The sequence below is a fragment of the Macrobrachium rosenbergii genome, chromosome 48, assembly GCF_040412425.1.
Source record: "Macrobrachium rosenbergii isolate ZJJX-2024 chromosome 48, ASM4041242v1, whole genome shotgun sequence".
Classification (NCBI taxonomy): Eukaryota; Metazoa; Arthropoda; class Malacostraca; order Decapoda; family Palaemonidae; genus Macrobrachium; species Macrobrachium rosenbergii.
Genome location: NC_089788.1, coordinates 70,823,734 through 70,850,412, shown reverse-complemented (window position 1 = coordinate 70,850,412; position 26,679 = coordinate 70,823,734). Strand labels below are relative to the sequence as shown.

At 38.1% G+C, this 26,679-nt stretch overlaps 2 protein-coding genes across 7 annotated transcripts in view; one reads left to right on the top strand and one right to left on the bottom strand.

Moving 5' to 3' along the window:
- The window catches only part of LOC136831515 (E3 ubiquitin-protein ligase MARCHF6-like), a 37,879-nt gene extending 18,319 nt beyond the window's left edge, over nucleotides 1-19,560 (top strand). For 3 of the 4 annotated variants that reach the window (XM_067092065.1, XM_067092062.1, XM_067092064.1), the window contains exons 5-17: nucleotides 6,819-6,993; nucleotides 7,336-7,551; nucleotides 8,893-9,061; nucleotides 11,790-11,928; nucleotides 12,522-12,701; nucleotides 15,148-15,299; nucleotides 15,484-15,667; nucleotides 16,617-16,815; nucleotides 16,924-17,081; nucleotides 17,433-17,567; nucleotides 17,681-17,815; nucleotides 18,090-18,329; nucleotides 18,618-19,560. In XM_067092065.1, coding sequence (XP_066948166.1) covers nucleotides 6,819-6,993; nucleotides 7,336-7,551; nucleotides 8,893-9,061; nucleotides 11,790-11,928; nucleotides 12,522-12,701; nucleotides 15,148-15,299; nucleotides 15,484-15,667; nucleotides 16,617-16,815; nucleotides 16,924-17,081; nucleotides 17,433-17,567; nucleotides 17,681-17,815; nucleotides 18,090-18,329; nucleotides 18,618-18,830 — 2,295 coding nt within the window. In that variant the 3' untranslated portion in view covers nucleotides 18,831-19,560. The remainder of the gene's footprint in view (nucleotides 1-6,818; nucleotides 6,994-7,335; nucleotides 7,552-8,892; nucleotides 9,062-11,789; nucleotides 11,929-12,521; nucleotides 12,702-15,147; nucleotides 15,300-15,483; nucleotides 15,668-16,616; nucleotides 16,816-16,923; nucleotides 17,082-17,432; nucleotides 17,568-17,680; nucleotides 17,816-18,089; nucleotides 18,330-18,617) is intronic. The other variant, XM_067092066.1, reaches the window with a different exon arrangement.
- A 732-nt stretch (nucleotides 19,561-20,292) lies between these two features.
- The window catches only part of LOC136831519 (uncharacterized), a 185,572-nt gene continuing 179,185 nt past the window's right edge, over nucleotides 20,293-26,679 (bottom strand). For all 3 annotated transcript variants that reach the window (XM_067092085.1, XM_067092084.1, XM_067092086.1), the window contains exons 10-11: nucleotides 24,908-25,041; nucleotides 20,293-20,642 (exon numbers count right to left, since the gene is read on the bottom strand). In XM_067092085.1, coding sequence (XP_066948186.1) covers nucleotides 20,433-20,642; nucleotides 24,908-25,041 — 344 coding nt within the window. In that variant the 3' untranslated portion in view covers nucleotides 20,293-20,432. The remainder of the gene's footprint in view (nucleotides 20,643-24,907; nucleotides 25,042-26,679) is intronic.

Sequence of the window (26,679 nt, the reverse complement as noted above, 5' to 3'; positions counted from 1 at the left end):
AGGATTGAGACCAGTCCTAGATGTCAGTAGACTGAACCGCTTCATGGTGAAGGAGAAGTTCACGATGGAGACGTCCCAGTCTGTTTTAGGAGCATTAAGACCAGGAGATTCAATGGTCGCTCTGGACTTACAGGACGCTTACTTTCACGTTCTCATACATCCCCAGTCGAGGAAGTATTTGAGGTTTGTACTAGGGGGACGAGTGTTTCAATGCAGAGCTCTTTGCTTCGGGCTAAGCACAGCTCCCATGATCTTCACGATTATCATGAGAAATGTGGCGAGATGGCTTCACTTGGCGGGTATTCGTATCTCGCTTTACCTGGGTGATTGGCTCATCCGAGCCTCTTCACAGTCAAGGTGTCTGGAGGACCTGAATGCGAATTTAGAGTTGACAAAGTCCCTAGGACTTCTAGTGAACGAAGAAAAGTCCCATCTGATTCCGACGCAGTCCATCGTCTATCTGGGGATTCAGATGGATTCAGTGGCTTTACAAGCTTTTCCATCCCAGGAACATCAGTAGCAATGCTTAGAAAAAGTCTCATCCTTCCTAGGGAAGGAAATATGCTCGGTGAGGGAATGGATGAGTTTGCTGGGGACCATTTCCTCTCTGGAGAAGTTTGTTTCCCTGGGAAGACTTCATCTCAGGCCGCTCCAGTTTTTCTGGCGGAAAACTGAATAGACAAGGAGAATCTAGAGGAGACCCTGAAGATCTCTCCCGTTTTCAAGATTCACCTGAGGTAGTGGCTCGACCCCTCAAGGTTGGCAGAAGGGGTTTCTCTACGCCTTCAGAGCCCCGACCTGGTGTTGTTTTCCTACGCTCCCAGGGAGGGATGGGGAGCAACACTAGGAGGGGAGAAAGTGTCAGGCACCTGGAGAGGGGAACAGGTGTCCTGGCACATCAATCTAAAGGAATTAGGGGCGATCCTGCTGGCCCTTCAATCCTTCGAGAGCCAAGTGTCAGGCCAAGTCGTACAAGTAAATTCAGACAACTCCACAGCCCTGGCATACCTCAAGAAATAGGGAGGAACTCGTTCCCGGTCCCTGTTCGCCTGGCGAAGAAATCCTGCTTTGGGCCCATGCGCGGGGGATCACGATCCTTGCGAGGTTCGTTGCAGGAGTGGAGAATATCCGCGCGGACCTTCTCGGTCGACAGCGTCAGCTTCTACCGACCGAGCGGACCCTTCACGAGGAAGTATGTCAGGAGCTGTGGAGGTTATGGGGACGTCCCTTGGTAGATCTGCTCAGGCAGCCCCATTTCGAAAGGTACCTCAAAACTTCCCCGCTCTGAGTCTAACTGCATTCAGACTATCAGCCGACAACAAGGATCTTCACGATCTCTTGAGATCCTTTGAGACTGTCAAGGTACCTCATTCCAGGACGCCCCCTGGAACCTGGATGTCGTCCTAAATTTTTATGTCAAATACCTTGAGCCTCTTTCTTGGCGTCTCAAGAATGTGACAAGGAAGGTTATTTTCCTAACTGCTCTGGCTACGCGAAGAGAGTTAGTGAACTTCAGGCTATCAATAATCATGTAGGTTTTAGAGGCCATAATGCAGTATGTTCTCTAAGCCCTATGTTCTTGCTAAAAACGAACCCGTCTACCCCTTGGCCCAGGACCTTGAGATTAAGGGTATGACGGAAATTCTCGGACAAGAACCAGAAAGAGTCGTGTCCTGTCAGGGCTCTCAAATTTTATTTGCAGAAGACTCAGGAAAGTCGAGGTCCTTCGGACAGTCTGTGGTGCTCTGTCAAGAGGCCGGATTTGCCTCTTTCTAAGAATGCACTGGCGTTCTTTTTTAGAAGCACCATTTTAGACGCACTTTCCGACGTTCAAGACAGTGACTTGAGTCTTTTGAAGTTAAGGCTCACGAAGTTAGAGCCATTGCACCTCGGTGGCTTTCCAGAAGAACATGTCCCTTAGCGATCTTCTGGGTACCACCTTCTGGCGAAGCAATTCGGTGTTCGCTTCACATTACTTGCGGGACGTGAAGACGACATACGAAGACTGCTATTCGCTAGGACCATACGTTTCCGCACTCCAGATCGGCCCCATAACACTTCTAGGCCTGGACCTCTGTTGGACTCCCAGGACCAGGGAGAGGGCAAGTCGAAAGCCACAGGAGGGTTACGGGGGCTTCCCACCGATCTGGTGTCCCTTCGGCAGGACCTGTTGTCGCTTCTGCAGACACAGTGTTACGGGCAGGGAGCGATACTCATCCTATCCTTTAGAGGTTAGGAAGTATATTTTAATCTTGATTTTGTTTTTTTACGTCAGATCGGTCCCATAACGCTTCTAGGCCTGGACCTCTGTCGGACTCCCAGGACCAGGGAGAGGGCATGTCGAAAGCCGTAAGAGGGTTACGGGGCTTCCCCGATCTGGCGTCCCTTCGCAGGACCTGTTGACGCTCTAGGTCAGGTGGTTGGTCTTTGCTCCTTTTGCCCTCACAGTATGGCCTTATGATCTAGTCCCATTGTGGTCACGCCCCGTGGACAGATCATCTAGAACTCACCAGCTATATAGGTCACTACCTTGCTGGAGACTCTAGTAAAGCAGAAGCAGGCTTGGGTGACAGTAATCACGAAGTCAGCTATGCTAACATAGGCCTGGACCTCTGTCGGACTCCCAGGACCAGGAGAGGGCATGTCAAAAGCTGTAAGTTGGTTACGGGGCTTCCCACCGTTCTGGCGCCCTTCGGCAGGTCCTGTTGATGCTCGGTCAGGTGGTTGGTCGTTGCTCCTTTTGCTCTCACAGTATGGTCTTATGATCTAGTCCCATTGTGGTCATGCCCCGTGGACAGATCATCTAGAACTCACCGGCTATATAGGTCACTACCTTGCTGGAGACTGTAGTAAAGCAGAAGCAGGCTTGGGTGACAGTAATCACGAAGTCAGCTATGCTAACAAGTAAGGAACCAAGGCGTCAATCGCCTACATATTTTGTTTCCTAAATCCTATTCTGTCTCTTCCCACCTCCAATGGTGGATTCAGCTATATATATATCTGACAGGTAAGTTGCATGAACAAAATGATATTTTAATGATAAAATAAAGTTTGTTCATACTTACCTGGCAGATATATATATAATCATAGTGCCCACCCTCCTCCCCCCTCAGGAGACAGTGGCACTAGAAAATCTGAATAGAAAATGGGAATGGTTCCTGATACCGCCTCCCAGCGGCGGGAATGGGTACTAACCACCTGGCCCCACTGCGTGTGCCGCAGTTTTTGGAATTCTGTCGGACTTCGGAGAATACAGCTATATATATATCTGCCAGGTAAGTATGAACAAACTTTATTTTATCATTAAAATATCATATTTGTTAGGTCAGTGCTCATATAAGCGTCAAAGGGAATGAGGATGCTAGTTAAGCCGCCAAGCTGCAGCCATTATAACTAGATCAAATATACTTGGTTCTGTCAGTGATATTGTGTTTCTACTCTTAAGTCCGTTGTCTTTAGTAAGTGGCATTGTGGGGTAGGGAATTTGTCAATAAACCCAACTGTTGAATTGCAGGATTTTATTTCAAAAAGAGGTGCATATCTTTGGATTTGTCACACTCATAAGGCTCTTGGGTATTTTATGAATAACTCTTATGACCCAATCCTGATTATGTAGAATGCAGATCAGTGCACAGAATGAAACATAGTTTTACTGACTGCCCAACATTAAACCATCAGTGTGTATTAAGTATTGGAAACGAATCTTTGAAAGAAATTTTGTTAGAACCTTCAACATGTTTAGTCTATCTAGTTGTTAAATTTTTAAGAAACCAAAAACCAGAACTTTTTATGTAGGAGTATTCCTACATCTCATGATGCCTTGGCTTCCCACCAAAGGACCCAGGACCCAGGGAACTTGATATTCATCAGGTATTTAGTGGCAATGATTTCTTTTTTTGGGGAGGGAAGCTTTGACTTTCTCTTCCTCTGTGTCAACTTGAATTGCATTGGTGTATGGGCTCCCTTGTGACAGGTTTGGCCTTCCAGGTAGACTTTCTCCTCCATAGCCAATGGAGCATTTTCTTTCATTTGTCCTGTTGAAGAAATAAAAGATTTCTCCCCTTAATCTAAAGATTTTGCATGAGCTTTGTCTCATCTATTTGCTGGTGTAACTTGACTTCAGGGATAGGGGTTAAGTCTTGATTTCATTCACTCTGCCATACAACTGCCACACATCTCTCTTTGAGGTTTGATGGGGTTCTCAGTCCTCATGCAGAGAAGGTCCTAATGGAATGACTGGAATTACATGCTTCTTGTTTCTTCCCTGGGACAGTGTCAGGTCTCGGTATTCATATTGCTTCCTACTTGAGCTCTGGCCAACTTCCCTTCCAACCTTGTGTTCTTTGAACAGAATTTCCAGTTTTTTGCGAGGGAAAGACATGATCTCAGCTCATTTTAGACCATACAGTTTATGTTAAGCTTAACCCTGCCCAGGTAAACTTCATTTTTTTTTTTAAGGTCTTGACTGACAAGCTTCCTACCCCTTTCCACAAGAGAATGCCTGTAGGCCACTTGATTCCTTGCCTGGCCTTCGGTGGTTGCTCAGTCGTAGTTTTCTGATCTCATTGCAGAAAAGTTTGGATCTGGCCTGAGGTGAATGATTAGGCTTAGGCTGGTAAATGGACACCTTAGATCCCTCCCTTGCACCTCTCCAGACTGCTGGACTGCAGAAGCAGGAAGCTACATAACAAGCATCTGTTGTAAGACCTGGATCTGGCAACGTTTCCCTGGATCTTTCCTGAGAGTTTGATTCCAACATGATGAATTAAACTCTGGGGCAGGGCCCAATCAGCCTTTGCTTCCTTTAGTCAGACTGGATAGGAGGTTGCAGGAGTCATCCCTCCCTTTCCATTTACATGACTGGGTATGTGACAATTTCAGGTTGGTTTTGACTGGCTATCCAGACTTTTGCTATAAGTGAAGACTTCTATGACATGACAGAGGTTCACAACCTCACATGTTCCTCAGTTTTCAGATCAGTGTCAGACAGTTCTTTAGACACTCCTCTCACCTTAGAAGTAATTTTCCAACATAAAAGCCTGTGGTTTGTATTCTTGTAAGAATGAATCACAGAGCCTTTTATCATAAACCTATCTCAGCCAGTCCCATCGTCCCTGTCTGCCAAAGAAAAAAGGACCAGGTTACCTATAGATATGTTAGTGGTACCCTGCCACTCACCTGCTTGCCATCTTATTATAAACTTCAACAACCATTTCTAGCTTGCATTGGGAATACTCCTACAAAAAGGCCCTAATTTGTATTATCTAGGAAAAATACATATCTGTAAAACTTATAATTTAATATCAGTGTGCCGAAATGAACATTTTATGAAAGTCTCTTATAGAAACCTAAAGTACTCTAGCATATAAAGATCCAACATAAAGCAGGATATACCTGTTATTAAAAGATAACATATCTATAAATCTGAAAGACTATATCTATGTCATCCATTCATTCAGTTAAAATTTTAATTCTTGAAAGTGATCAATATTAGCACTGATTTGCCCCCATTGGAATTTTTATTTTTGTCTGTACTGTATATCTAAATAAAATTATGATTAATACAGAGCTTCAGCATATCAAGAAAGTAAATTTACTAATGTTAATTTTTCTTTGGCTGTAGTATGTAACTACATAAGGTTTAAACTTTAAAGTATTTATTGTAAAGAGCATTAGTACATCAGATGAAATCTTTATGGGGAGTGGGGTATAATTAGCGTAGCCAATCTCAAATAAGTACACATTACAGTATACAGTTCATCACACATAATGTACATAAATGTATGTACAGTGGTACCTCGGTTTCCGACGCTAATCCGTTCTAGAAGGAATGTCGAGATTCGATTTTGTCGAATTCCGAATTAATTTCGACCATAAGAAATAACTGAAAATGGATTAATCCATTCCTGACCACCAGTCACTACTCCAACCTTGTCTTTTTATACAAAACACTACACACATTACAATTAAATAAGTTCAGAGTTAAATAACTTACCTTATTAGAAGTCTTCTTACAGTTTTAAATGCATACTGTATCAAAAAAATTGGCCTACCAGTGGTAGACTGAGCGCTGCAGGCTAGGCTAGGCAGCCCATATGCACTCCAGAATGTACTGTAACGGGTACGCACAAAAACTGTTGTTAATGATAAATACAATGAAAAACAAGCCTGGTCATTACATTAAATTAATAAAACAATATTAAAATAAGCCGAATGTACTGTAGAGTCTGTTATAAAATTAAGAAAACGCCTCAAGTTACGCCGGCATCGGGCAGCTTGTGGCAAGCGCGAATGTAAACAAACCAGAGCGCCATCCTGGTGGCGTATCGCGGTACTACTGTAATTACATAAACATTGTGTACGTTCAGGATTGTATTAATTTATGGTAAATTCCATTCAGAGTCTACTGTAAGTGCTTTTAAATGTGCGTGGGAAGAACGCCACCAACAACGCCAACTAGCGCGGCGTTATCAAACACTTTTGTTTACAAACATCATATGTTTCACAACGGTCGGATCGCGTCGGGTCGGATTCCGGTTTGTTGTTCGGGAACCGCGCAAAGTTTACTCGGCATTTCGTGTCGGAATCCGATTTTGTCGAGTTTCGGTACGGTCGGAGACCGGGGTTCCACTGTATACATTCTTAAAGTATATATACAAGGCTGTTTGATGATATTGCTAATAACACTTGCATTTATTCTGAGAGAAAACATTTTTTATTGCAACATCAGAGGTTGTTAGCTTTCATTTTCAGATTTTCTCAAATCTTGTCCTAACTGGAATGTACTGCATCATGTTTGATTTCTGTTTGTTTCTCAGCATGAAGGTCATGGGAACTTCGGTGTGGTTAATCAAGTGAATGGGGATGTTGCAGCACACCCTGTCAATGATAATGCAGCCCCTCCTCCATTAGAAGCTCCAAATCCTGAAGGTGGACAAGACCAGCCTAATCAAGTACTAGCAGCTGTTCCAGCTAATCAAAATATAGCTGAAGGTTTGAATATTTTTTTTTTTATTTCCTTTGAATATGATCAACCACATTAAGAATTATTATATGAAAATGTTAGTTGAGTTATTGAGATATTGTGAAAAATGTATGTGCTGTAATGTTGTGGAAGTTGATATGGGTGGGCATCACTCTTTACAATGGAGACTTCTGTTGACAAGTTATTTTGCGTTTTGTGGTTAGTGTGACAGTTAAGATCCCTGGGGTATAATTTTAAATAATAAGGATTTGTAATATGAATATTTTGAAATTGAAATTTTTGTGTAATAAAAATACTGAGTATATACTAGTGATTATAATTTTTGGTAAGGATTTAACTGAATTTTTTAGGTGGAGATGGGGAGATTTTACATGAAGGAGTTCCTGGAAATAATAATATGGATCCAGGAGCAGCAGCTGATGATATGAATTGGAATCCTATAGAGTGGGATAGGGCTGCAGAAGAGCTCACTTGGGAGCGACTCCTAGGACTAGATGGCTCACTTGTGTTTCTTGAACATGTCTTTTGGGTTGTTTCTTTAAACACAATGTTTATTCTTGTATTTGGTAAGTTGACTTAGTTCTAAGGAACTGTGTTTTTTGTGATTTTAGCATTAACACTTTGACTAAGGATTACAAGGAAGACTTTATTTCACAAACAGCAATGAAGATTAAAGGGGTATACAGCTGTTTCAAAACATTCAAAGGTTATTTTATTTGAATTTACCCCTATATGTTAGGAGCAGCTGTGTAGGATTAACTTGGGTAATTGGATAAAACATTTAAACATCTTGTGTAGAATAAGGTCAAGAGTGAATAGACCTGGGCTTAAATTATTTTCCTTTGTTGTATTCTTGCAGATTCAAGCAGATTTCTGGATACAATATTTTTGTATCTTATTAACATACTTCAGCGGGATCAGTCAGTAGTATTAACATACTTCATTGGGATCAGTCAGTAGTATTCTTTTGGCCAGTTTTAACTGAATATTTATGTTGATTTCCAAAATACACCTTACATGTCTGACCCAGATAAAATGCATGATAATATATACAGTTATTTTATAAATAGTGTTACTACTCTGGTGGGGACAGCTTCTGTAAGGATGTTATATGAAAGATTGATTTCATTTTTAATATCATCAGCAGTGATTTGATTGATTCAAAGCAAATGAAACAATATAACCAAATAGTGTTCTTAGATAATTCTTTCATCTTGTCACTAGCATAAAATTTGTTCACAGCTTTATTGTAATAAGTATCCATGTGAGTGGGATAACATAAAACCTCACCTGTTTTTCCAATTTTCTGTAGTTCATTATCCAGGAATTGGGGACTGTTAACATGTAATGGGCACAGGAGTACTGAAGAGAATAGAGATTTCATATTGATATGATGTGTGAAAAATAATGGACATCAGTTATTAGTTGCTTTTATGTATATATATAGGAAGTTTACACAGAAAATGTTGACATCCAATAACAATGTCTAAGAAGGTCAAGCAATTTTATTCTTCTGTTTTTATTATGAATTTAACAGACAGGACTTGTCCATTCAGTTTTTCCAAGAGGTTTTTATATCCAAGTCAAGTGGGGTATGTTAAGCCAGAAATGCTGATGGCAGAAGATTTGGTGTAATATTAATTGGAGATGTTTTTTATAATGCTGGGAAGCATAACCAGTCCTGATGAACAGGTGATGATTAATCCAAGTGACATGTTTGTTACCAAAGTAATGCATTTCAGGGAAGTGATAAATCTACATGGAAAGAGTAAATTTTTGTTGCTTAGAATAAATTTTTGTTGCTTAGAACTCAGTGGATACAAATTATAGTGACTTGACAAAGTACAGTGTTTGTGTATAATTATTTTTATCAGTATAAATAATTGTCCTAATTTGTTTTTTCACAGCCTTTTGTCCATACCATATTGGTCACTTCACTATAGTTGGATTTAAACTGAAAGGTTGGGTATCAGCATCACATTTTGAAGGCCTGTTAACTGCGCTCTGTGGTTATTGTGTCGTTGGGTTATGCTTGGTCTTGTTACATACACTAGCAGCAATAATCAGATTAAATAGGTATGTATGACTCAGAGCATTACATTTTATTAAATTAGGATTAATAGTTAACATGAGCACTTTTGTGGTTTTCTGGTCAAAGTTTGCCTTAATTCGATAGTCAAAAGTTTGCCTTAATTCGATATTTTTGATTGATAAATATAAATGCACGTTCTTTTGATTTCATTTGAAGGTACAATCTACAGTGCATGGTTTTTCTTTAAGATATATGGAAGGTGGTTATGTGCACATGTTAAGGTTACTGCAAATTTATATGTTGAATTAAGTTAGGACAGTATTTATATTTTTCCACTGTTGATACAGTAGTCCCCTCTAAGTGTGAAAGACGTGAAAGCTAAGAAACTTATGAGGCACACGTCTTAAATATGAGACAATTCTTAACTTCATGTTTTTTCAAGTCAGACAGTGAGTTTAACTAGGTATTGTATGTATGCAGCAATAAGTAACATATAAATCCTGTATACTGTATAATTGGGGATTGGCGCCAATAACTGGGGATCGGCGCATAGCGGCGCCAAAAATCCAGTTATCGTCGTCGCTAGACAAGTGCCGTAAAACCGGATTGCCAATAACTGGGGACTACCTGTGTTTCCTTGTTTGAATTCTTAATGACTTGTTTGTAGATTGTGTGTATTATAACTGTGGTTAGAATGATGATGCCTGCAAATTCTTCCTCTAGAAAGAATGGTCAGGGAAAATGTCTTGGATGCAGTGTGTGCTGGGCTTATGTCTGTGACAGTTGATCCTCGTTTCTTGTGTATAGCTGGTAGAAGTCAAGAATGTACAGTGTCTGAACTACATCAAGTATGTTTATTGGTTACTTGACCAGTGAAGTTATACAGGTCAAGGATGAGGAATGCAAACAAGGTTCATTGAGCATCTTCCCATGGCAACACGCCACTGTTGTCACCCTCTCTTCCAAGTTTTGTGCTTGCCTTACCCCTGCTGCTCTTTCTGGGGTGGTGTCTGCTAGGTCTCACCTTGGCTGGTTTGAGGAGGAAATGCTTGGACCAGTCACTGGTTAATGAACTCTTTTTGGACAGTGTTGTTGCCAGCACAACATTGTTTCCTGCCATTGCCACTGATCCTGCTTCAGTCTTCACTTTGCCTGTTCATGCTGTATCTGCTCTAAGATGTCCCAGGAGACGAAGGAAAAGCAGAAGTTTTTGTGGCCTTTGCTTGGTAGTCTTTCAAAAAGAAAAAGTTAAAAGGCGTTGAAAAAAGCATGATTAGCAATGAAAAGAAAAATGACAGAAAGTTAATATTAAAGAATGGTGATGACTGAACACTGAAGATTGGTGAGCACACAAACTTGGGAGATTCCAGTAGAGCTTTGATCTGTACTCCAAATGCATGAACAGTGAAGATCACCATAATAAATTTTTTTGCGTCGGTTTTCGATTTTTAGGATTAGGTGCATAAGATTAGGTCTTGCCACTCCTCTGCCTTGCACTCTTATTGGTTGAACTCCAAAAAGGTTTAGGTTGGGTCTTCTTATAAGTCTTTGCCCTGCTGCTTCCTTATGCATTGCTTTTCAGACTAAATGATTTTCATGATTTAGTGTGTTTTTTCCAGACTTGATAGCACACCTCTCCACCTGTTCTCTTGGGTCGTCTTACAAGTCTGTCCTGCCACTACCATGTCTACTGCTGTACAGATAATTTTTATTCATCCTGTCTTATCATATGTCCACAGCATCTCAATCTTTTTTTTCCAGTCTCTTGATACCACATCTTTCCACAAGTTTATTTGCAGTATGATCTTCCTACTGCACTCCAGTCATGAATCTTAAGTTTGTGTGGCACACCTCTGCAATTTCCTCCCATTTTCCTTGTAAGTGTCCAAGTTTCTGCTGTGTAGAGTAGTGCAGGCCTAATGTACACTTCAAAAGTCTGCTCGCTCTACTAATTGGACATTTTAACTACCAGTAATTTAGCTGTTTCTGTCCATCTCTTCTCTGCTGCAGTTACTCTCTCTCTCTTACTACTCATGCCTCACAGTCCAGTGTGTCTCTAAGGTAATAGAAGTGCTTTTCACTTGTATGGTGTACCCATCTGTTGCAGAAGGGTTTTCAACTCCCTTCTCATCAATTCCACTCTTCTGCCTTATAAACATCTCCACCACCTATTCCTCAGCTTCCTTTGTTTACATAAGGCACTCCTTTGTAGCCACTTCAAGTAATAGCATTGATCTTTTAATTTTGAGAGGGTTTATGCATCATGTGTGAAAGCAGTTTCATGCAAAGAGAAAGTCCTGAAATGAGGGTACCTCAGTAGTCTGTTTAGGAAGGATTTTGACTGATGAAGGAACTGACATGGGCCTATCTGCTCTAAGTCAAGTCATGTAAGCAAAGTGGAAGTTTAAATGGCAAAGGGCTCAATGCTGTTTATCAGATTCTTTTGGTACTCCTGTTGTACCCTAGATGTAGTGTTATTGTAAATTAAGATCACTAATTTAATGAGCTTCTTGTACCCGCTGCTTCCGCAATGCCCATTTAATTATTTGTCTGACTATCTTTTCAAATGTCAAACACCTTTTCAATATTGGTGAAGTCAAACAGCTTACATGTGAATGATGCTCTGGCTAGGTGATGAAAGACGTGTGCCTGGGGACACTGACCCTGTGAATATCAGGATAATATGATTGAGGGGGTTGTGACGGAGTAAAACTTATGTTTTATAAGACATAGTAATATGATTATAAATAATTTTATTTTCTTTCTCTACAGGTCTAAACGTGTTTTAGGCTTATGCTATGTGGTAGTGAAAGTGGCTCTGTTGAGTGTGGTAGAAATTGGAGTGTTCCCTTTAATAGGAGGGTGGTGGCTTGACATCTGCTCATTATCACTTTTTGATGCAACTCTTAAGGTAAGAAATGCATTTGTATACAGTAGTGTGAAATTTCTTTTGAACCAAATCGTCAAACCAATCAGTGAGAGCCCAAATTTGCGGCCTATTTATGGTTAATAATTTGGTTGGGAGAAAAAATGTTGCATTAAAAATCTTGAATTTTCATATGAAATTCATTGGTTATGTAGAGCTCACAGATAAGGTCTCGGTGGGATTGATAGGTTTTATAAAAAATGTTTCATGTTAAAAAAAATTTTTTTTTTCTTTTACTACCAACACATTTATTTTATCTGGTTATTTAATACAGACTCAAAAAAAAGGATAAGTTAAAAGTAATCAATATGTGGGGAGCAAATTTATCTTGCAACAAATTTGATTAAGTTTGTATTAGTGGTGATCTTGGCTTTCTTAATCTTTTAACAATTTGGCTTAGCTACAGAATTATTTCCCAAACAAGATCCCCCTTTTTTCTCCCCCCAAAAATGGCTCAAAATATACACCATAGTCGTATATACTAAGGCAAGGTGTCAGGCATTTACTTTATAAGTATTTATGTAATGTATTTTTTATGGTCAGTTTAACTTACAAATGTCAATTTCTTTTTTTAATAGGATCGAGAATCAAGCTTCAAGATGGCTCCAGGGACATCCATGTTCATTCATTGGCTGGTGGGAATGGTATATGTATTTTACTTTGCCTCTTTCATCCTTCTCCTTCGAGAAGTTTTGCGTCCAGGGGTACTGTGGTTCCTTAGAAACCTCAATGATCCAGATTTCAATCCAGTACAAGAAGTAAGTTAAATTTCTTGTTTTAAGTGTTCTTAAATGTTCTTGATGTTAATTTTTAATATCCCAGTTCATAATAGCCCCATCAGTAGTGTAAATGCCCATGTTGTAGTCTGCAATGATCCCCATACTTTCCAACACTAATGTCACTTGGACCCCCTAGGTATCCAACCATCTGTCCTCATGTTTAGTGAGCTGGCAACAGCTTTGTTAAGTGCTCCTAAGTTTATTTTCTTAAACAAGATTCATACTTCTTCCTTTTATGTCCTTTCTTTATTAGAATGCAAAGATTGTAAAAGAAAGTGTTGAAATATGAATACTTTACATCTTTTCAAGCTTTTAAGTTCACCAGTAACTATGTGCAAGTAATTGCACATTCACTGTTTCTAGTGTATCTTGCTCTTAAACCAATGTTGAGTTAATTATCAAAGACTGCTCTTGTATTCTTCATAACTCTCAATGTTTTTGCCTTTGTATCACTTAATGTTAATTGCACATTTCTCTGTTTCTAGTATATCTTGCTCTTAAGTCCTTGGGTTGTTAATTATCAAGGACTGTTCAAGTATTCTTCATAATTCACATTATTTTTGCATTTCTGTTATTTACTGTTAATTACCAATTCTCAGTGTCTAGTATATCTTGCTCTTGATCAGTGTGTAGTTATCAAAGTCTCCTCATGTATTCTTTGTAACTCACATCATTTTTACATTTATTTTGCTTACTGTTAACTTTTTCAACTAGGCAACAGTAAGAGGCAGGGTGTAGAAGATTGCGTTAAGGTCTTCAAATGGATAAAGTCACACCTTTGATAGGTTATCAGTGTAGTACTTGAGGATATGCTGCACCCTTTTAGTTGTCTTAATTCTTTTTTGCAGATGTTTAATGATTTTGCTGCTATATTGAGAACCTTTGCTCAAGTGTTAAAGTTGATGCTGCTATATTGAGAACCTTTGCTCAAGTGTTAAAGTTGTTTGCTTCAATAGATATTTCAATGCAGCATTTTAAGTATATTGTGCTTTCATTCCCATTTTCCCATCATGAACCTTCCGAACTTCTGTTACTGTAGAAACAGGGGATCTGCCCCAAACTTTTCCTTGCTATCCTACCACGTTCTGAAAAAAAGGTCTTTTTGGCTACCTAAGAGAATTAAAAAAAGATATTAACAACTTCATTTTAAAACAAATGAGACTTGAAAGAGGGAGCAGTGTTTCACTTGATATAGAATGCTATTATTTAATGATTCCTTAAAATTACTTTGTTAGTAAAGTAGATTAACCCTCACAGTCTGGGCTAAATATACTGTGTTATGTGCACCCCTAGACCGGGCTAAATTTAAGGGTGGCCAATTAAAAAAAAAAACTCATCAATGGAAAGAGGAAGATATACATGTGCACATGATATAAGAAAAAAATGTTAAATATTTTTTGTACCTTCCAGGGGAAGTTGAAAGTGAATATTCCCAACCTGGTGCTGGACCTCTTTTCCAAAAGACAGTTGTCAAAATATGCTAATTTTACCAAGTTATAAGTGTTTTTTCTAATATTTTTTTTATTTTTGTGAAATTATAATTACAGCTTACACAGTATCATAATAGATAAGAACTAAAAGCAGTAACAAATTCTGAGTATATTTATTTTGTAAAATATTTACGACTTCATTGGATGGGAGTTTTGGATAACATTCCCCTACAACATCGCAAGGCAAACTGATCCTTCTCTGCTGTACCAGCTAGCTATTAGAGTTGGGGCAAGAGTTGCCATGATTCATTTATGGCCCACGGAAATGATCTGAGCACATTTCCCGCAAAATTCGTTCAAATTGTCTGGCCTGAAGTCTTGAATAAATATATGTATGTTACCTGTCCACAAGGGGTTAAGCTATTCTTATGCTCAGAGAGATGTATTAGGGACCATATTAAAATTTTATCTGGAAACTAAAACTCTCTGGTAATGTTCTTTATTTATTTGAGGGCATCGATACCTCCTATGATATGAAGAAAATAAAAAACTCAGTTTTGTTAAAAATATTAGTTGAATATGTAAAACTCTCTGACTATTTTCCATCACTTTGAGTGCACAAATGTCTTTACAGTACTTAAGCGAATAACTGTAGATGAAGTAGAAATATTACATTTATTGAGTGCTGTATACAAAATGCAGTGTATAGAGAAAATTAAAGTGAAATAATTCATTCTTGCATGTAGACCTATACTTGGGTCCAAGAAATGCATTAAAACCTCAGGTTTAAAGAGGTGTCAACATTCTCCTCCACTTGTGTTCGTTATGTCTTTTCTGCTTTCTACATAACATAGCACAGTATGTTATTGCTTTACCATTGGCCATGAAGAGCAGTGCAATAGTAACTTACTTAGTTTGATTTAAAGATTAACTGTTCTGCTGTCAAATGGAAAAGGTTGTATTTTATTATTAATGGTAAATAATTGTCTTTACAGATGATACACTTACCCATTGTTCGCCACACGAGAAGATTTCTAGCATCCATGGTAATATTTGGGTCTACTGTCCTTCTTATGTTGTGGTTACCCATTAAAATAATCCATGGGCTGTGGCCTTCCTTCTTACCATACCATATAACTCTTTCAAGGTTGGTTTGTGTTTTGAGTTTTTATAATTTTACCATTTTTAGTAGTTATTGGCATGATAATTTTTATATGAATGGATGTGTGAAAATTTGGCAGATGGAAACCACATTTTACATATGAAAACTATAGTTTGAATAGTAGTATTTGATGAAAGCAAATGTCAGTGTGATTATCTTCTCATTTCAGTGATACTCCAGTGAGTGAGTTGTCATTGGAGCTGTTGCTATTGCAAGTTATTCTCCCAGCGTTATTAGAACAAGGTCATACACGAATATGGTTGAAGTTGTTAGTGAGGCACTGGTGTGCAGCTGTGTCACATGTTTTGGGTCTGAGGTCATATCTACTTGGTGATGTTGCTCTGGATACTCAGGTTTGTATCGCTTTCTCAAAATGTAGAGGAATCTTCTCTATGTTAAAAGACTTAAAATATTCTTTAATTTGCTCATGATAACTATATTCTAATAGTTTAAAGATCAAACTACTAGAAATTTTTTCACCTGTGCTAGATTACCTGTCTTCGAATGTATCCTCCCAACTTTTAAGAACTAATTGAGAACTGATAAACTATAAATAGGCTAACAGTCTTCAGTTGTTCTAATTCCAGGTATCATATCCCAAGCCCCTTTTACCAAATCTACTCTTTTTCCATGTAGCAAAAAAAAAAAAAAAAAAAAAATCCTTCAATAGGTGTATTAGTAAAAATTCAGGTAGGCTTTTTGCTGTATATATTGAAAAGGATTGCTTAGGTACTTTCTCTTAACTCTTTAAATTTTATTATTGAATTTAGTGTTTTTCGAGATGAGTAGAAGTTGTAATATTTTCTAGTTCTCAAAAATGTAGTGTAAATGCAGATTTCATTAACTGCAAGGCAATATCCACCCTCTTAGCATTTTTGAAGTGTATTGGAAAGGTAGTAGTGGCTTAGTAGTGACTTACTATTACTGTATGTACCATTAATGCAGAATTTAATTTCTTGAAAGCAATATACTCATACAAAATGGATAGTTGGGTTGTTGTCTGTTACACTCCAAGTTTTATCATAGACAATCCTATAATGGCTAAATTCTGGTCTTGTTTAAATTGACCTTATTGTTGCTTCTGGCTTTATTAGTCTTCTATTTCTGATCTATATAATCTAGGGACATCCAACGTAGTTATGTTGGTATTGTGTAAGCCAAGATCTCGCTTATCTGGTGTACTACAGGATAGTAACTGATGTACAGTAGTTAGTACAATATATAGCTGTGTTTTAGTGATTTAAATTTCATTAATGTAAATATGTTAGAACTTAAATGGTCAATTGTATGTACATATTTTAGGGTGGAGTTGTTATAGGCGGTGATGCAGGTGGTAATGGTGGTAATGGTGATGCGGCAGCAAATGATGTAGCAGCACCACAGGAAGTGGAGGAACCAGCAGATGGACTTGCTAATCCTGTCGTTGGTGGTGGTGGTGATGCTCTAGGTGGTGGTCTTGGAGCAGCTCATCAAGCATTACTTCAGCGTGATGGCCCAACTGGTAAATGCTATTGCTGTTCAAGTATTTTTTTAATCATCATTGCTTAATATCTTGATGCTGTAAGAGATATCAGAATTGATTTGTATTACAAGATTTGTTTTCTTACAGGTTTTCAGGCTTATGTGCGTCCACGATGGTTTGGTATAAGGATTTTGGGATTGGTGATAATGATGTGTGTCAGTTTAACAGGTGCATCAATAATATGCCTCACCCTTCCAGTCCTTGTAGGGAGACATTGTATGTACCTTGCACTTGGAGACACAAAGGTAAGAAAATTTAGTGCTTTTTTCCTTTAGTTACATTGAAGTTAAATGTCGCATAGATAGTAGCCTGAAGTGTGAACATAAAAGCCCATGTCACCCATCTAAATCTGACCGACCTATCATAGTTATTAAAGGAGATATATTTTCATTTAGGGAGCAAGTTTGAATTGATGAACCTACTCATAGATCTCTGGAGTAGGATGAACTTGAGCATTAGTCTAAGATACAATTTTCAAAAAGAAACTTTTGATGAAGTGCATGTTATTTTGGCAATTTAACTAAATATTGAGTAAAGTAGTATCCAAAAGTATTTGGAAAAAAAGTTACTGAAAACTAACAGATTATTTTATATAGGTACATGAGTTGTATACTGGTGCTTGTGGGTTGTACTTATGCCTGCTTGGTATACGTGGAATCACCCTTCTAGCTTCGTGGATTATGTTAGGCTGGACTCAGGTTATTCTCCGGATTCGGCAGTGGGGTATAATGGTAAGTCATCTTGAGGTTCAACTGGATTATAAAAGGTGAAGAGTAATTGGAATAATGTTTTTAATATTTTTAAGTTGAAGTGACTAATTTTAATTAAAATTATAATTTTATAGGGAACAAAAGCATTGGTGGCTCTCTTAGTTGTGGCAGTGTTGATTCCACTAATGGTTGGCGTTCTAATGGAACTGGTGATTGTCATACCACTTCGAGTACCTCTTTACCAAACACCAATTCTGTTTTTGTGGCAGGTAGGAGGCAGAAGTCTGTGCTTGATGCATGGCCTTTCTTAGATGTATTTCTTGATGTATCATTAAACATACCTGAGGAGTTGTTAGCAATACAAGTAATATTAGTGCTTAAAGGGAATTATAGAGCTATGACAGTGAGTTTAGTATTTTCTATACTCTAATTTTCTATAGATGTGAAATATATTTGTCACATTATTCAGCACAGTACTTGCATTGATAAAATTTGTGTTCTGAAGAAATTATCAGTATACAGTATTTATTGTATTTCTTTCAGGACTGGGCATTGGGAGTCTTATATACTAAAATCATGTGTGCTTTGGTAATGATGGGGCCAAACTGGTGGCTGAAAACAAATCTTGAACATATTTATCTAGGAGGTATTCGTGGTTTGGACTTGAATCTCCTGGTAGGGCAAACTGCCCTTCCTGTTATAGCTTGTCTCGGTGCCTGCCTTACAGTGCCGTATGTGACAGCCCATAGTATTGCTCCACTCATTGCGCCACCTAGTGCATTAGTAAGTTGCACAAGTATTTCTGAATTTTGCAATGACATATTTCACTGATGTTCATACAGAGAACACTAAAATTTGATAGTTTACATGATTGCAACACTATTTTGTTTGTGAGAAGTGAAAGTAAAGCAAGAAATCATGAGGTAGTAGTACCAGGCATAATCTTGTTTTTTTGTGCAACTAACTTGGTTCATATTTTTAAAATCTACAGAGTTGTATCACGTAACATTGTTAAAATCTACAGAGTTGTATCACATAACATTGTTATCACGTAACATTGTTTCATTTCAGATATTGGTGGAACGAAGGATTTACCCAGCTTTGTTGGTCATTACTCTTCTTTCAAGTTTAATCATCATGCAAGTGGTTCAGTTTACCCGCTTATATGAACACATAAAAAATGACAAGTATCTGGTGGGAAGAAGACTAGTTAATTATGATCCAAGCACCAGCCAACCACCTCCCCTTCTGCAAGAAAGTGAAGTGACACCATTTGTTAGGTGAAGGTGCCAAATACTTTTAAAAGGATAAATTAATTAAACTAGCCTCTGTCATCAATGAGGTGGAACTGGTGAGGCTACCCTGGAAAAATTCTGGTCCGACAAGTGTATTTTGTAGAAATGGTATGATAACTTGGTCTGTATTGACCGTCAGTGTGATAATATTTTAATAGATGCAAGTGGTTGCATCAGAGAGACACCGTGTGCATTCTTGGTTCATTGCTGAGTGGACTCGTCATATATGAGCCTCAGGGTATTTAATGCAGATCTTGCCTTTTGGAAAAAGGTAGGGTAGTATCAGGAAAATAATCTGCCAGTGAATGCGAAATGCCATTTACTTCATGGAAACTGATATTAAAGCAGCATTACAGTTGTATTTCAAGAAGCTGGAAGAGAAAGTTTTCTCAAGTGTTAAATACAGTACAGTATGCTGTTGTCATGTCCTAGTGCATATGTTTGAAATGAAGTAGCTCTTATTGCAGTGAGGTTGCCAAGTATTGTGATATATTTGCACAAAAATTTAGTGATAACATCTTGGCAGTTTAAAACATTGAGTCACTCGAACTATATAAAAGGTTACCAAAGTTAAGGACATGTTTGAAATGAATTGTGTATTTTCATATTAAAGGTTCAAACTTGTTTTTGGGAGTATTTACACTTAAATTGCTATGGACTTGCCTGTCATGAGAGGGGCTCCGTTTAGCTTATGGTTTAATAAAGATGAACAATCAAAATAGTTATTATTATAATCAAAATTTATTGCTGGAGTGGAATAAGCAGTTATTCCAGTGTGAATAGGTTTTTGATTCCTATTTGTTGTCAAGGTCTAAAGGTTGTTTCAGGTTCTTCTAATTATTCGTTATTTGTTTTTAATTAATTTTCTTATCAAGTTGTAATTATTTTTTATAGTTAATTTTTGTGTACATAATTCAGTTATGCAAGATTTCATGCAAGATTTCATGCAAGATTTCATGGGGAAAAGTTTACATTTATGCACTGAAGAACACTGTGCAAATATGATACTTCCATTAATGGGAGCACATGAAAGTTTTAGAATATTTTGCATTTTTTTTTTTCTTTTTTTGCACATGCAACCAGGTTCTGACTTGTGATGCTTCATACTCATGTACATAGCAGGTATATTACCCTGCTCGTGTATATAGCACGTATATTACCCTGCTATCTACAAGAGTTCGATGCTTCATACTCGTGTATATAGCAGGATATATTATCCCACTATCTACACGAGTATGAAGCATACCAAGTCAGAACCTGGTTGCATGCAGAAGAAGAAAAAAAAAAAAAAAAAAAAAAAGCTGCGAATCTCTTTTCAAGTTTTGCAAAACATTCTAAAACTTACATGTGATCATAATTGTACAGTGTTCTTCAGTGCATACATGTAAAGTTTTCCAATGAAATTTGTATTAATACAAAGATGTAGTAGTAAAAAAGGTATTCAAGAATGGTTTTGTATTCAAAAAGTACTTTATTGTCATTTGAAGACTAAAATTTTAGATACAGTCTATACTGTAAACTCACATTGACGCATTCCAGAGATTATAAATTTATATGTACTGTACAATATCATATAGTACCTTGGAAATCTCTAAAGCAATATGCCATATTCTGATTCAAGTGGCAACGTTGACTGAAAGCACAGTTGTTGTCGGAGAGAGCGGGACCTACGTCTTGACAATAATTCCATTCTCTTCACTACCCTCTCAAAAGCTTCAGGACTTTCAATGGTCACCATTGGATTGCATGCTCCTTGGCTAGAAGGTCTAAAGTCATATCTTCCTTGACTCTTGACTGGTGTCTGAAAAAAGGATTGTTTTCAATACAATAACTACATAGTTTCACCAAAAACCCATCACACATATAAATCTCATATTTTAATCTACAAATTTCATTCCCAAGGTACTGTAGCACTGAGCACGAGTCTTCAGAGTACAGTGCAGAAGAGAGCCTCATTTTTTTCCATCTGCCCAGCTGTTAACATCTTGTTCTTTCTAAGAGGTTACAAACCCATTGTCTTTCTATGGAGACCTAAGGTGACAGTTGGTCCAATCACTGAAATATTGTAACAAGTTTTCAATTTTTAAGGGAGCCAGTGTGGGTGTGCAAAACACACCTACACACAGGTTTGCAGCATAAAATCCCTTTTGACCAGTGTACTCTTGATGTAATTGACACATTCCACCCTGGATGTTGTTCTTGAATGATTCTTTGTATGAGTGGCTTATTAATGTGACTTTTTATATCATTCCTTTGTGACTGCATCTGGAATGTACCTGGGTATTCTCCCTTATTATAAGAATGATCATTGTAGATGCCCTGGATATTATAAAGTGTTAATGTTCTTCATGCAAAGGTCACAAGTATTTGACATCCCATGACTAGTGCTCTTGTCCAGTGGGAGGACAAAACACTGTTGTTGTCACCCTTTCCCCAATACTGTGCCTATCCTGACACACTAAACACCCTCCTGGACAGGTGCCTGCCATTCCCTTTCCCCTCTGCAAGAAGGCTGAGAATTCTCGTGTTCATCACCCCTCTAACTGTTATGACAGCAATTCCAATACCCATTTGTGGAGGGTAGAGAATGTGGGTGATATGGGTGTGTTTCAGTTCATGAGTCTGTTCATGATCAATCTTCATTATGGGGGTCCTACCATGCAGGTCCAATTGTTCACATCCAAGGTCTTGAGAGCCCTTACAGGAGAGGATCCAACTTATGCTTTGGAGAATCTGTTAGGACCTGAGGGTACTTCGGAACTCCCTCAAATAGTTGTAATGGTTTTTCTAGAGATCACCAAGGCCTTTGTGAACTTTATCTTGGGGAAGCAACTTCCACTTCTTCAAAGATAAAGCATAATTTAGGGTGCACTCTGAAGGTAAGTTAAGAGTTTCAACTGCTGTGGTTGCTGCTTGATCAGGATGTCTTCGATTAGATTATCTAAACTTCCTGATCTGCAGATGAGAAGATTCCCTGACATCCAGCAGATCGTTCAAACTACTTTCCCCACTGATAACACAACAGGGGTACATAGGATACTCCCCTTCAAGTAGTTTCATCAGTCTGTGAATTTACAAACTACCTCCCTATGGTGGAGCTCCAAGTTTTTTCCTTTTCTGTTATGGCATTCAGGATCCTTAGAGTCATGGCTATAGGCAGAAGCAAGGTTCAACCTTTGGCTGAACATGCTTCTTGATTTTGTCAATGGACTCTCATTTGCAAATGAGAGCCCATTGACAAAGTCAAAGTCCTAGAGATTATTTGTGTTACGGAGCAGTTGACTTTCCTCTTAAACCAAAGTGTATCCTATGGGCAAACTTCATTGTGAAAAGACAAGTCCTTTTGGCATTGTTCTTCTTTCAACAAGTGTTGGCTGAGAGTATTCCTGCTTTGCCCAACAGAACAGATCAGTCGAGTTCCTCTATGCTTTCCAATGAGTAGAGTTGAGGCAGCAGTGGGGAAGAAGTGTTTTGATAACCAGGACACCTTGATCCACTTTGCAGTCTGTCACACCCCCTAGGGCATCAAAGGATACAGCAGCCAACCTTCAATAGCCACACCTGTATGTGTTCTTTTTCAATAGCCACACCTGTATGTGTTCTTTTTCTTCCTTACTAAAGGGCCAGAAGTCAAATAGCCTTTTAAGCACTCCTCCCTCCAGTTCTGGCTTTAGGAGGAGGCAAGGGATGGGGATGGTAAGGCAGACTGTTCCCTCCTCTTGCTACTACAAGGAGGGGTAGTCTGCATCCATCAGGGCTGTTACGGAATGTACTTTTCAAGGTCCACTCACTTCCAAGCAATGTAGGCAAGGACAATGCTGAAAAAGAGTGGCTAGATGATGTAGATGACATATCATGAGCATTATTACAATTAGCTTTCTTGGTGATAAGTGAACTGAAGGTTGGAGGATGAGTTTTGTGCTAGACTCAGGAATGAGGGTCGACTTCATGCTCTTGGTGATCTGAAGGATAGGTTATTGTCAGATGCCCATCCATCAGTCCTCCAAGAGCTAACTTGGTTTTGTCCAAGAAGGAACTGTCTAGCCAGTACAGAATGCTGCACTTCAGACTGGCAACAGTCCCCTTGGGTGTTCTGTCAGCTTTGGCCCACTAGCATAGGGTGTGTGTTATATTGACAACTGGCTGGTTAAAGTTGCAGTTGGTCCAGAACACACAATGCTTCCTTGCCTTTTGTCACAACCTTGGGATTGTGATAAACTGAAAGAACTTGGATCTTGTGCCCAAGTAATAGGCATATACAGGGCATGCTGAGAGAAACAGCTCCAGTGAGTTTTTTTGAGCCCAGTAAAGGACAGCAAAAATGCACAAAATACACACTAATCACTGCTCTTAGAAAAACACAACATACAGTCCAGAAAGGTATACATACTAATCACTGCACTTAAAACAAATACAACACAGTCTGGAAAGGCTCCGACATGAAAAACTCAAAGATTAAAAGAATGGCTATTCAGTGGCAAAATACAAGGATACACAAGAGCTACCTAACAATTATGGGCAGCAGCAGATGTAATTGCTACACGAATCCAATAAAGAGCAAAGTACAGTTAATGCTAGCAAATTACAATGAAATTAAAAGGTAAATGCAAACTCAAATTATCAAAAAACAGCAAAGAAGAAAAACAGTAGAAGATAAATTATCAAGATACTGGCATTAAGCACGGTTAACTGCACCTTGCAAATCAGGCAATCCATGAAGACAACCCTGGGACTGAAGAGTACCAGGAGAGAGTAGAATTAGTCCTTCAGTTACTGAGAGCATGAAGTAGATGAATATACAGTAGATGGAAAAATGTTGTGTGAAACCTGGAATAGTAATCCTCCTGGAAGGTAAACAGGTTGGGGGAACAGTAAAAGAGCAGTTACCAGCAGCAGGCTCATAAAAATTGGGAAAGATGGCCAAAGTATACCTGAAGGTCCTTGGTAGTACATGCAGTTTAAGACTTCCTTGCTTCCCTATTATTTCAAAGGTAAACAAAATATTAAGTTTTCATGAAAATGTAATGAAAGTCTTGTTTAGTGTCAATTAATTTTAGTTTTGCTCTTATATCCCTATTCTTCAAATCAAATTTGGGTAGCCTGACCCGACGTGTATGAAAAAATAAACACTTACAGGAATGTCTCGATATTTATACAGACTTTTCAAAAAGTTGAAAAGATAATCTTAGAGTTACATAAAACATATCTAACAAATTCTTCGTAAATATAGCTCTTGTCTAAACTGTAAGGCTGAAACTTCAGGAAGTTGAAAAATTAAAGGTCTCGGGTAAAAGTAACATTCATTGGTAATAATTCTTTAAATCACTATGGCATTGACAAATTATCTGATCTGCTTGCATCTGTATCCAACAATAAAACAGTTGGGAGGAAATCACTGCCCAACTTAATGAAGGTAATGCAGAGGAGACTGCTCACCTATACCTCAAAAATGAATTAATTTTCATTTAATATGGAAAAGTATGGCACATACAATTCTTGTAATTTAAGGACCATTAAAAATTATGACTAGGAAATGAGAGCAAAATGCTATCTACTGTATATGTGAATTACCAGTGCCTATATAATAATAACCTAGTTCTCAATGCATAAATCCTGTAAGGGGGTAGTACCACTAGTGCACCTCATGTGGTGTACTGTAGGTTACTTGAGGTTCTTTGCATTCCCTTCAGCCCCTAGCTGCATCACCTTTCATTCTTTTACTGTGCCTTGTTCATATTCTCTTTTTTCCATCCTTCTTTCCATCCTCACCTAACAACTGTTTCAACATTATTTTCAGTACTGGATGACCTCATAGGTCCCAGCAACTGGCCTTTGGCCTAAATTTTATATTCAGATTTATTCAATGCATAATTAAAAATGACTGCTAGTTCTCGCCAGAATAACTGAGAACTACAAAAGGCATGTTTTCAGGAAGCCTAATTTGCATTATAACAACTGCAAAACATTCTGATGTTGACATCTCTGGGTTTCATAAAATTATGATTGTTACCTCTAAAATGCTTGAAAAAATACTATAATGGCTGGATAATATATAGTTTTACTAACCAAGTTCTGAAGAAATGAGGAGTCATCCACGCTGGATTCATCAGTGGGGTCATAGGTGTCATCTGAAGAAATGCTATCATCAAATATCTTGGCCAAGGATGCAATGGTTGAAAATGAGATCTCTTGACCTTTCTCTAGGAAATGAAAAATACGAGTTAGCTGAGATACGTACGAGGAAGTTTCAAAATTATTTATTGTTATATGCTATAACATTCCCCTTACAAAAAGTTAGTTTTAGTGGAAATATACAGTAAAATAACTTACAAATAGTAAGTTTACATTAAACATGCACACTCAAAATTCAGTACAGTATATACTTTTCCCTGTGATACTTTTATTAGCTATCCATGTCTTGCACATTGTAGTACAGCTTCATTTGAGTGTTCTTATCTACATACTACAGTACTGTAAATGTCACCAACAGCTCCTTGGCCAAAAATAATGTAAAGCTAAAGAAATTAAGATATGACATTTCATGCACAGCAACACAATGCAAAAACTATTGGTATCCTACATTTTACTGCAGCAGTTTCTCAAGTCAAGTTTTCCTCCTCGCTCATAATTTCCTATCCTAAAACCCATGTTGATCTTACAAGCAATAATTCTACAGTCATGTCAACTTATAAATTTTGTCCATTATACAGTACTATAGCACTCTCAAAGTTTTTACCAATTCCATTTCAGTGTATTCATCTTTTGCATAACCCACTGTACAGTATTTGCAACTATCTTCTCACCATTTACAACTTTTGCACAAGGTTTGTTTACTTAAAACAACCTTTCTGTATCTGCTAAGTGTCTTCTTCCATTCAAATCATTTTGAGAACAATGATGGAATAACTCTGCATTCTTCCCTTAATCAGTCACAGTACTGTGTACTGCTGTTTCCAGTGCGTATCTATCATCATACCATATCTTTCATATCACCATCTAAAGCTGCAAGGATTGTAGTCAACATAAACCATAATTTTCTACACGTAAAAAAAAAAAAAAAAAACTCTCTCTCAGTATCCCAGTCACTTTTGTAATAGAGCAAATGATAAGTGCATAGTCCAGTATCTTCAGCATCTACATAGCATGTGGTGACTATAGTATTCTGTAACAATTACTGCAATAGCTTCTCATTGAAGGTAAGGTATACTGTACTATATAATTCTGCCTCTTTATGCTCCATCAGTAGCCACTGAACATGTTCTTTAAAGGATAGTTTATAAATTTCCAGTTATTTTAGCTTTTAAAAGCTAGTAACCCAAAGAAATTTTCAACATTTTTTCTTAGCAGTTTATGTTAATCACTCCCTGGAAGCACTCATTAACTATTATACCTTGGATTTCTTTCTACTAATTGTACCAAGGAAAGACTGATTACAGAGACATGAAAAGATATTCCTTGGTGGCAAATTTCATTAAACTCTTCCCTTCAGCATCTACAGTCCCTGCTTTCCAGCTTATTGAGTACTTGGTCTTCAGTGATTATTGAGTACTTGGTCTTCAGTGATAATTCACAAGTTACTTCTAATATTTGATGTGTTCCTCAGTTTTCAGCTTTTCCCTGCAGACTAATGGGGAGGTCTTTTTTCCAACATTTAAGCTGGTCATTGCCCCATCATATTGTAGCTGCTAAATGGTAAGGCTACACTACAGTAAAACTTCCACAACAATAACCACTTTGTACATACTGAGAAAAGCTCATGAACTGAACACACACACATTCCTGGCTTAAATACAGTATACAATAAACACAGTCATTCATTCCTGTCTTAAACACTCAGC